This window comes from Carassius gibelio, chromosome A11, assembly GCF_023724105.1.
Source record: "Carassius gibelio isolate Cgi1373 ecotype wild population from Czech Republic chromosome A11, carGib1.2-hapl.c, whole genome shotgun sequence".
Taxonomy (NCBI): Eukaryota; Metazoa; Chordata; class Actinopteri; order Cypriniformes; family Cyprinidae; genus Carassius; species Carassius gibelio.
The window spans coordinates 3,003,581-3,016,004 of record NC_068381.1 but is presented as its reverse complement, the minus strand read 5'-3'; the positions used below and the strand labels follow the sequence as shown (position 1 = coordinate 3,016,004).

At 32.1% G+C, this 12,424-nt stretch overlaps 1 protein-coding gene across 1 annotated transcript; it reads left to right on the top strand.

Annotated features, from left to right (window-relative positions):
* The first annotated feature begins 345 nt into the window (after positions 1-345).
* LOC128022018 (dynein axonemal heavy chain 12-like) lies at positions 346-12,331 on the top strand. Its single transcript, XM_052609216.1, has 11 exons — positions 346-665; positions 3,918-4,020; positions 4,290-4,421; positions 4,508-4,560; positions 5,534-5,665; positions 5,756-5,914; positions 6,959-7,204; positions 8,220-8,391; positions 9,194-9,737; positions 9,807-9,960; positions 11,621-12,331. Exons 2-11 carry the CDS (start codon positions 3,968-3,970, stop codon positions 11,782-11,784), a joined length of 1,809 nt encoding a protein of 602 aa, XP_052465176.1. The 5' UTR covers positions 346-665; positions 3,918-3,967; the 3' UTR covers positions 11,785-12,331.
* The last annotated feature ends 93 nt before the right edge of the window (positions 12,332-12,424 follow it).

Below are 12,424 nucleotides of genomic sequence, written 5' to 3'. Positions count from 1 at the left end.
GGATGTATTGTTGATTGTTTTGATTCAGATCGGGAATTCGGAACATGTTCGCGACTCTGTTGATTCAGATTTATCAACTGAGAAATAAAGTTGAACAGAAATGATCATGAACTCTTAAAGATGATGATGACAAGAAAAGGTAATATTGCATATAAAATTACATCCTCCTATATAAATTATATTCTTCCTCAGATGAGTATTTAACATGTTTATTATTGTGGGGCATTAGTGTGTAAGTGTTACACACACACACACACACACACACACACACACACACACAGAGTTTGTGATCAGAATGATTTATTTATTCACAGAATGAAATGATATTTTAAAGAATATTAAAATAGAAACCATTATTTTATATATTTTATTTTAAAAGGTTTGAATTATTACTGATTTTTGACTGTAGCATCACTACCAATAGCCGCGGGTCGACAGCAGGTGGCGCTGTTGATCTATAATCCCCTGCAGAGACACTGAAATACAACCTTTTCTGTTTCAAACAGTTCATTGAACAATAATAAATGAAGTACCCGAAGCTGACAATGAAGTAAATGTATAATAATTAGCACAGATGATTGATTTAGCGCTGTAAACGCGCGTGTGAGGGGCGGAGACGCGCCGCGGAGCGTCAGACGCACGTGAGGACCAAACACAGCAGAACGGTAGGAAGCTTCAATCCTCTTATTATTTCTCTTTTACTATAGCGATTTATTTTTAGATACGTGATCTGACTCTTTCATAGAGTTGTTTTATAAACGCAGTAACTTTGAAAGCTCTGAAAGTTCCTGTCAGTGTTTGAAAACTAATTATGATTTAATAACGAGTTGAATGAATTTGGTAAGAACAGTATTCTGTTTTTTTACATAGAGGTTATTAATATAGGCTGAAATATATTATTTTTTTATAGTGTAAAGGTAATCTTATGGTGCATTGCTCGTTAAAAGTTAGGCTGTTAATATAATATAGAGGAAGATAATTCTAAATCATTTTTACTATGTTAAAATGCATTTATTTTTTACATTCGTTGGTCAAAGTTTTCAGATCGGCACTTCGGAGTCTGTTCGCGACTCGGTTGATTCAGATCGGCACTTCGGAGCCTGTTCGCGACTCCGTTGATTCAGATCGCCGCTTCGGAGCCTGTTCGCGACTCCGTTGATTCAGATTGGCACTTCGGAGCCTGTTCGCGACTCGGTTGATTCAGATCGGGACTTTGGAGCATGAAGTGTTTGTGAAACAGTTAATTTGTGATAAATGAATATTTGACCTGAGGCTTTTTTTTTTACCTGTCGATGTGATTTTTAAATGATTTCAATGACTTTTAGATGTCAATACTTCTTGTACCTCAGTTGCATGTGTTGTGTTTTATGAATTGTGGATGGATTCATCAAATGAGAAATAAAGTTGAACATAAATTATCATGAACTCTTAAAGATGATGGTGAAAAGAAAAGGTAATATTGCATATAAAATTATATCTAAGTATGAGCTAACTTTTGCAATAAAGTAAATATTCTTACTCTACCCTAAATCAGTTAAAAAATGTTTGGCTCAGTTTACAGAAAAGTGTATGTCACACATCCTTTCATTATGATGCAACATTGTTTCCTCCTGAGATGAGTATTTAACATCTTTATTATTGTGGGGATTAGTGTGTAAGTGCTTCACACACACACAAACACACACACACACCGGTCAGAGTTTGGGATCAGAATGTTTTTTTTTGTGTGTTTTTTTTCTTACAGGAGTTTACTCATCAAAACTGCATTTATTTGATCAAAAATACAGGAAAAAATTGAAATATTATTATGAAGTAAAACAACATTATTTTTATTTTAATATACATTAAAATATATTTTTCACAATAATAATCAAGTGCTATTCCTTTATTATTATTAAACCTATTCCACATAATAAAGATCATAAATTAAGATCAAATTCATTCAGTGGCACTCATAATTTGTTATTTTTACCGCAAAAAAAAAAAAATGGCTAGTGGAAATTGGCTGGTGATCAAAAAAGTTAATTTAGAACCCTGAATATAACAGAAGGGTTTGGCAAAACAGACGTCCCACTGCACCAGAGACTGATGCTTTCACAGCCCTTCTCCAACATCTACTGTTATAAGACAGAGAGAGAAATCTGATATTATTACTCTGTTTTCAGTTTGGCTAAGAGACAGTTAGCAAGCTGCCTAGAAATTTTAATTATATTTTGTTCTAAATTTTATTTGACTTTTTTTAGTTTGTGTGTCCTATTTAGAGTAGTTTATATCTGCTTTAATTTGACGAATGATTTTTTAATATTATTTGAAATAATAAAATTTATGTCTCAGATGTCTGAGAACTCGCTAAATTAATATTCAATTTAATTTTATTTAATTGTATTAATTGAAACCAAAATATTCATATTTATTTAATTTAATTTTTATTTAATTTAAACCAAGCATTAATTCAAACCAAGCATTAAATACATTTCTTTTAATATTGTTTAGCCTGTCTGTCATATTACGTAGCTTTTTTTTTTCAATGCATATTTTAATATAATTTGATGCAAAATTAGAAAATTATTTTTGTCTGAGATGAAAACTCACTCCAAATAACTGCAATATTTAATTTAATGTAATTTAGCATATAAATAATTGATCAAACCAAGCACACTTTATTTTATTTTGTTATTTTTTTCAGTCTCTAATATTCTGTTTACATTTAGTTTAATTTAAGCAATTTAACATTTAATTTGGTATGAAAATAAGGGAGCTTTGCTTACTTATGAATATTTGCACCATAGTTGCTCTAGTTGTCATTGATTAACTGAGTAAGCTCAGGTTTATTGATCTCTGAGTGGCTGCTTTTAAATATATCCTGGATGCAAATGCCTCTGTATTTCTTCCATTTCAGCCTTCCCACAACGAACAACGAATGTTTCATTAATACAATCAATATAATTTAAAGATAAACCTTGAGAAGTCTGGAGTGAGATGCACTAATGCAAGTGATTTCAAGATGAATGTTATATATTTAAATATATTATACTTTACATTTATGTTATTAGCAGATGCAGATGTGTTCTGCCAAATCTAATGCTATATCTGTTTGAAACAAGATCCAGCCTAGACACTTCTAAAGGAGATTAAAGACTGAGACGAAGAAAGCACCTTCCAAAAAGACAAATGAAATATCTCAATGTAAGAGGATTCTGGGCAGATTAGGATAGGAACACATAAGGTTAGATATGAAGTGATGAAATATGTTTTGGTGTCAAGCCCATCCTGGCCTAGAATCACCTCTCAGCAGCCAGACGCTGGATTTCATTCTTCTTAACCCAAAACCTGAAGTACTATGTGTGTTAAGGCTGTTTTCTCTTATGCATTAATGTGCTATCACATGTCTGACTCTCGTATGCAATCATCTGTGTGTTTCTGTTCTCAAATTGAATGACCTCATAACCCTGTGAGAGATTTTTATATAAGTCTTTTTTTTTTCTTGCAGAACAGCAAACGTCTTAAACTTACTGATGCAGCTTTTCTCAAAAAAATCTGTTTTTGCTTTAAAGTTTACAGCAGGTTTATTTTTAGGCCTACTTTTATTTTATTTATATGTTTATGTATACGTAACTGCAACAATATGCACAATTTCTGCATGCATAGAACGTTTAACACTGCAACGATCCCAGAAACAATATGATTTTAATGCATATCATTGCCCTTTAGTTGGTATTGATTGCTTCTGTTGACCTCATTTGTTAGTCGCTTTGGATAAAAGCATCTGCTAAACGACTAAATGTAAATTTAATGCAACAATGATGTCTTGTTGATGTCAAAAGTGACTTTTTTATTGCATATTGACATTGTGTAAGTGTGTAAGGGTCATATCAGAGGTTCTCTGAAGTGTCTTTCTGTGTCGCATGATACCTCAGGTATTTATAGAAGACCTGGGACAGAAATAGCCGTGTATATAGTCAATGCGATGCCCCACAAACCCACTGAGAACACAACAACAGCACTTGCCGTCAGAAAAAGGTAACGTGGAAATAAAATGCCTTGTATTTTGCATAAAATGACACTTTAGGTTTTCGTAATTCTGAATGCACAGCTAAAGAGAGTTGATGTAGATCTGAAAGTGGGTTTGGTTACCTTAGATTAAAGCATTGAAACATGTTTATTTTCTGGCGTTTGCTTTTAGAACTGCACGTGGTGTTATTTACAGTTTGCCGTCACGTGACAGTCAGATAGTTGGCATGCACCCTGTTTATAAAAGATTTGTTAGTGATCAGTATCCACTAGGACAGTGTGATGGATCTGGAGTCATCTGGAGGGGGTTTGGACGAGGATGTGGAGACTCAACTCATGATCGAGCAGAGTCTCAAGCAGCGCCACAAACAAGCGGAGATCACGAGCTCTTCCTCCGGTGAATCCTGCAGGTCAGACACGCTTCACACTTTCAATAAGTTCAGATTCATTTCTGCTGCTGCTACCTGAATGAAATATTCTGTATCTTTGTCTGTAGGATCATTCAGATCACTCCTGAGAGAGAGAAGATATTCAATGCAATAAAGCATGGTATGAATGTGTCCATCACACAATGACAGAAACAGCGGAAAAAATATGCTTTTATGTTGTTCTCTTAACTTTTTAAAATTGTATATTTTATTGATATGAGGATTTTTAATCAATATTTTCATCACATATATGAAAATTTTCATCCATTTTCTCTATGCAATGCATTTAGATTTCTTCTTCTTCTTCTTCTTATTATTATTATTATATTTATGTTTAAATATAATAATATTATTATTATTATTTTTTTTTTTAATTTTTCTTATATTCCTAATGGAGATTATTACAGTTACTTGTTCTGCAATTTAAAAAAGAAAATTATGTTTTTTGTTATTTTTCTAATTAAAATTAGATAAAATCAAAGCAGTACAACAAATACTTCCATAATTGTTTTTTATTAAATTGATGCAATTTTTAGTATGTTAACAATATTTTTTATTTAATTTGAAAATGACAATTAATGAAGCCTAATTCCCCTAATTCTATTTGTAATTCATTCAGACTTACTTATTTTATTTAATATGTATATTTAAATTTTCTTAATAGTGATTAAATGGTGATTAAAAATACTTTTTTTTTGTACGTTTACATTTGAATTTAAATTAGATGAAATTAAAGTAGAACAACAAATTCTACAATGTGTACTTAAAAAAAAAAAAAAACGTTAAAATAATAATTAAAAAATCTTAATTTTTCCAAAATTAAAATATATTTTTTATTTTATTTATATGAGTAAAATATGACCTAAATATATTTAATGAGATTCACATGAAGATATTATTAATTGCAATGATTGTCATTATCATTTTTAGCAGTCCCTTCTAAAAACACTTCATTCATTTCATGTTGTTCAAGGTTTCTGGTTTATTTTAGTTTGGTGCTGGTCTCACTATAAGCTCAGCATATGAAGTTCAGCAGTATAACTCATAGTTAAGTAGCATCTGTTTGCTCATGTCATCTCTGGATGTATTACCAGGTGATGAAAAGTCCCTCCGTAAGCTGACTGTCCATCAGCAAGCGTTCTCTGAAGAGGACGACACAGGCTTCATCCCCTTACACGAGGCAGCCATACAGAACAACCAGAACATCCTTGAGATCACATTTACAGGTCTGTCGTGAGGATCCACATTGTTTCTCCTCATCACTGTTGATCTCATGTGTCAAGACTGCAGTGACTGTGATTTCATCTGTTCATCAGCCTCTCCTGAGGATGCCAAGCACAGAAAGACTCATCGGGGTAAGACGTGTCTCTTCTTAGCGGTGGAGAAAGGGCTTTTGGACAACGCCTGTTTCCTGCTGGAGCACGGCAGCAGTCCGGATGCCTTGGATAAGGAGGAAGACTCGCCTCTCGTTGTAGGTCAGAAAAGACCATGGGTTATTCTTCCACTAGAGTGACCAAAAAAAAAAAAAATAATAATAATAATATATATATATATATTTTTACATTTTTAAATAACAAAATATATTGCTTTGTATTTTTTTGTATTTAATTTAAATCAAACCCTAATGCTTATGTCTAGCCATTAAGATTTTAAAAAACAAAAACTTTTTTTGAATAATGATACTATTATTGTTTTATTGATAATTGACTTTTTATTTTTTTCTATTCTATTTTCATAATTGTTTTTAAAACTTTGCATTTTAAGATTTCAAAAAAATACATTTAATGTTTTTTAAAAATATTTATATAGTTTATATTTATATATATTTATATTTATAAAAAAATTCAGTTTTATTTTAAGCACATAAAGTGAATCTAAATACAAATGTAAAATGGAGAATAGTTGAAATAAAATAAACCAATTTTTTTTATGTTTATTACATTTCAAGTAACAAAAATATTTATGGATGTATATGTTTTAGTTTTTATTTTAATCTCAGTGAACCATAATAACCCTGGAAATAGTAACCAGCTTATATTTATTACATTTAAGATTAAAATATGTAAAATCTGCAGGTTAATAACATAACATCGCAGACTAATAAAGTGGGACACATGAAATTGTCAGCAAAAAATCACATTATGTCCTAAAAACTTGGCCACATATTATTTTCTTAAAACAGAATAAAATGTGTTTTTTTTTTAACAAACTAAACTGTTCATGTTAAACAAAATCTGTATTCAGAATAAACCTACTTTATTCATATTAAAAATGTAAACATTGTTGCAATTATATAGAAGGATACTCAATAAAAAGTTAATTCTAAAACAAAAAAATTCAACTCTCACCCAACAGAATATAAACATTTCATTATTTATTGATATTTCAGCAGTTGTAATGTACATGGACATCACTAGCAACCAAAAAATGAAGAAAGACCTTGCTGTTAAAAAGGAGATATTTCAGTTTAGTTGGATTCTGTCTTTATTCTTCCTGACCAAATGGTTTTATTCACTCAGCCATAAGAAATAACCATTACGACATGACGAAGCTCCTGCTAAACCTCAGTGCCAGAGTTAACCAGGAGGGAGCGAACCGCAGGACAGCCCTGCATGAAGCCGCTCGGCTCGGCCTGACGGATTTCGTGGATCTGCTGCTGAAGTACGGAGCTCATCCCGACCCCAGAAGCTCCTACGGATTGACGCCGTTAGCTTTAGCTGCACAGGCCGGAAACCTGGAGATCATCCGAACGCTTCTCCGGAGAGGTCAGGAGAAATCCAGACGCAGACCAGGGTTATTACAGTAACAATTAAAACCAAAGAAACAGAATAAACATTTACCGAAATAAAATTAAATATAGAAGAACAAAAGTTAATATCAGTAACCAAAGTTAAAATCATTATAATACTCACAGATTAATGATGATAAAAAATTATTATGGTTATGATTCTGACTTAAATGCCTTGGTTGTTTGTCATGTGTTTTAATGCATTATTTTATTTATAATATATAAACAAGAATTTGATTGAACTTCATGTATACTAAAATAACTTAAACCTAAAATTACACTTAATAAAATTTAAATATGCGTATTTTATAAACAAAAACTAATAAAAATGGCAAAAACGCAAGTCTTCCGTGTCATAGGAATGAATAGACAGTTTAACAGCATTTATAAAAAAAATAAAAAAAAACCTTTTTACATTATAAATGCATTATCACCAAGTCATTCATAGGTGTGTTGGATAAAACATGCATCATTACAGAAGTTAAATAATTGTAACTAAACTTAAAATGCATTATAAAAATTATGATTCTGTGTTTTTTGAAAAAAAAAATGCTTTTTTGTCATGCATTTTAATGCATTATTTTATTTATAATTTATAAACAAGAATTTAATACCTAAAACCTAAAATTACACTAAATAAAGTTTATATATGCATATTTTAAAAACAAAATAATAAACTAATAAAAATGGCAAAATGCAAGAAGAGTTTTTCAATTTAAACAATTTATTTAATTAATAAAAATGATATGCATTATGTAATACTTCATATAGTACTATTATTATATATTTTTTGATAATTATTAAGAATAGTTAAAACACAGAAAGGAAGAAAAAAAAAGTAATAAAGCTCGGACTAAAATTAAAATGGAGAAAGATAAAAATGATCTAATTTAATATATTCATAACAACTATAAGATCATTTGTTTTCAAATAAGAGTAATGTGTTTGACCTGTGGTCTGGGCTCTGGATCGGTGGTTTCTGTGGTGTTCAGGTGCTGATGTGGAGTCTCAGGCTCAGGATTGTGCATCAATATTGTTTGAGGCGTCTGCTTCAGGAAACCCTGACGTCATCTCATTCCTGCTGGAGTACGGCGCTGATGCTAACATCCCCAAACACACGGGACACCTGCCCATCCACAGAGTGGCCCACCGCGGACACGTCAAGTTAGTACGACATACTGGATGACTGTTCATGCTATTCATTTCCTTTGATTTACTCCAGGCTTAAACTTAGGGTTTAAGGCTTTAAATTCATGTTTTTTACATTATTTCAGTATGTGTTTAGTTTTTGTGTGAATGACACTGTGCACCCTCTCTCTCTCTCTCTCTCTCTCTATCTGTGTCTCTCTCTCTCTCTCTCTGTCTGTGTGTGTGTCTCTCTCTCTCTGTCTCTTTCTCTCTCTCTCTCTCCATCTCTGTCTGTGTGTGTGTGTCTCTCTCTCTCTGTCTCTTTCTCTCTCTCTCTCTCTGTGTGTGTCTGTCTCTCTCTCTCTCTCTCTCTCTGTCTGTGTGTCTCTTTCTCTCTCTCTCTCTCTCTCTCTCTCTCTCTCTCTGTCTCTGTCTTTCTCTCTATAGATTTCCCTTCTCAGTTTGTGGAAGAGCTGTTAGTGATGAGCTTATGTTAGTTTCTCATCACAATCTCCTTTTGGTGGTTATCAGTTCATTACAATGGTTCAAAACAGATATTAGTACTTCAATATGTTGGTTTATAAACATTAGAACATTAGATCCGTTAAAGTGAATTTAAGTTAAGTCTCTAAAACCTAAAATGTTGCTATCATATTTTTAACGGTGAACCTCTGGCAACCACAGCTGCTGGTATTTTATCATAAATGTCACCGATTTTCTTTTTTTTTTTTTTGCAGTGAAGGACCAGAACTATGCGTTTTACAAATGTGATTTAATCTAATGTTTGTTATTTAAAGGAACGGAATGTTTAATGGTTCTCTTCCCGTGCTGTCCGCAGGGCCCTGGCTCTGCTGATCCCGGTGACGTCGTTGGATGCGGTGGATGACAGTGGGATCAGTCCTCTTCACTCGGCGGCGGCCGGTGGACACACACAGTGTCTGGAGATGCTACTGAAGGCCGGTTACGACCCTAACTTCATGCTGCACCCATGGGTGCGCCGCAGCTATGATGACAAGCGCCAGTCTGCGCTCTACTTCGCCGTCTCAAACGAAGACATCGCCTCCACCCGAGTCCTGCTGGAGGCCGGAGCCATGCCAAACCAGGATCCCGTCAAGTGCCTGCAGGTGGCGCTGCGGATGGGGAACTACGAGCTGATCAACCTGCTGCTTCGCTACGGAGCCAACGTCAATTACTACTGCAGAGTGAACACCACACACTTCCCTTCGGCCTTACAGTACGCGCTGAAGGACGAGGTGGTGCTCCGGATGCTGTGTAATTATGGTTATGACGTGGAGCGATGCTTTGACTGTCCGTACGGAGAGGGATCGCACGTCCCGCACGGATACGAGGGCTGGAGTGACACGGTCATCAAAGACACACTGGTGAGTTCACGTCTGACGTCAGGCGTTCGATGTTTCTGAGTCTTGAGCTCTCTTTTCCTCTCGCTCTAGTTCTGCGAGGTCATCTCTGTCTCGTGGCTCAAGCATCTCTCGGGAAACATGGTTCGCATCATGCTGGATTACGTCGATCATGTGACCTTTTGCTCCAAACTGAAGGCTGTGCTCATGGAGCAGAAACAGTGGCCTGAAATCTGCCAAATTCAAGGTTTGGGATTCGTTATAGTTTATATAATGTTATTAATCTATTATTGATATTAATAAGAAAATTGGTGACACTTTCATAAAATTTGTATATATGAAAAAATACTTTAAAATGAAATTACTACAAAAGTAAGTTTGTACATTAACAGTTATACAGTAATAATAATAATAATAAATATAAATTTTATGCTTCATGTAATATTATAATATTGATATTATTATTGTTAATAATAATAGTAATTGCTGTGAATTGTTTACATGTTATTGTATTTGTTTACATTGTAAATATCTAGTTTTTTTTACTGCTGATTTAAATAAAAAATGTTGCGCAGTGAAAATTACATTAAAATATAAAAGTAATGGAAATTTTAAGGTTTCTGTTTAAATAATTGTTATAATTTTATAAGTGTTTATATCATTTATACTACTTATAACTTCTTATGTAATAACAATTATATGCAATAATAATTATTGATATTCATTACATTATGCTTTACTTATTATTATACATTTTTGATATCACTATTAATAATAGTAATCACGGTAAATTATTTAGACATGATTGTATTTGTATAAATTTGTATATTTCTGTTTTATTTGTGTTTTAGCTGTTGATTTAAATAATCGTAAGGCATTGAAAAATTACTTTCAAATAAAAAAATCAATAAATGACAATAGATATTAAATTTATTATACTTTATTACATTTTTTTAAATATATTATGGTTATTCTTAATAATTGCAATTACTGTTAATTATTTATATATTATTATATTGGTATACAATACAATAATTTATATTAGTATTGTATGTTTTTTTTTACTGGTGATTGAAATAAAAAGTATTGTAATGCAGTGAAAAAATATAAACAATTATATATTTGTACAATAACAATTTATATAATAATAATAATAATAATAATAATAATAATAATAATAATAATAATAATTATTATTATTATTATTATTATTATTATACTATACTGTGTGTGTGTGTATATATATATATATATATATATATATATATATATATATATATATATATGTATGTATATATTTATTTATTTATAATTTTTTTTCTGATACATTTTTATTTAAATATTGATTTAAACGTGTGGATTTTAAATGTTGATTATTATTATTATTTTTTAATCTTGTGTGTGAAATATAGCTAGCAGGAAACAGAAATTAAGTTATATTTTCCCATATTCTCTTATCAGTCTAACAGTCCAAAGAAAACATTTTTAAAACAGAAAGAAAAGTCTGATCAAAGACTCATTGATAAACAAGCGAACGAATCTCCCTCAAACTAACTCTGTCTGACTTCTATTATAATTACATCCAGAAGCTTTTGGTGAAATTTGAATGACCTCAATAGTCTCTTGTTTGACCTCTTCATATTAAAAATGAACTTTTAAGGAGAGAAATATAGTTTCCAAAGTCAGACATCACTTGTTATGAAGTGTTTGGAGTTTAGAGACTCAGAGAGACTTTTTTAGTAGAGAATAATTTAGACCAAACAATTAAATCTCTGTTGTCTGCTATTATGTTCCCACCAATGCCAAAATCAAACCTACACCCCTGTGCAAAATATTAACTTTCCTGTGAAACTGCTTTTTCTCTGCTCATGTCATGCTTTCATATTTGACGTTTTGTTTCTTTGCAGAGAACGCCCGCTGTCTGCAGCATCTCTGTCGGCTGAAGATCAGGGCTTGTTTGGGTCGGTTGCGTTTGAGAGCTCCGATCTTCATGAGCTTCCTTCCATTACCAGACCGACTGAAGCAATACATCCTTTACAGAGAATATGATCTCTACGCTCAGAAGCAATGAAGCAGAGCATGCACCTGGAGAAACACAGTGTTCAGTGTTACAGTGTTCCTGTAGCTCAAATGGTAGAGCATTGCGTTAGCAAGCGCAAGGTTGTGGGTTCGATTCCCAGGGAACACACGTTAGGTAAATTGTTAGCCTTAATGCACTGTGAGTCGTTTTGGACAAAAGTGTCTACTAAATGCATTAAAAAAAACACACTGTTAGAGCTAATGGACACTCCATAATAGACTTATTGTCCAGAATGATGTGCATATTATTTAAATACCATTAATATGAAATATGAACAAAGTCTTAATGTTAACAAATGTTAGCAAATAAATATAGAACCAGAGGTATAGAACGCAATAATTTTTTCAAATAAATAAATAAATATTTGTTTCAAGAAAATATAACCATTAATGCATTTGTTCATGAAGAAAAGTTTTTTTTTAGGAAGTACATCCGTGTAAAAAGTTTTTTATCTATATAGAGATAACTTTTAGGAGGCTAAAGTTTTTATGCATGTAGTTTCTTAAGATTAAATTATAATAAATAAGAAATTATTTAACCGATTGTCTCATGAAATTGTTATTTTGATAATATTTAGCCCATATTAAAACTCATAATCAACACTATTTTTTTTTTCCATTTTAACATTTCA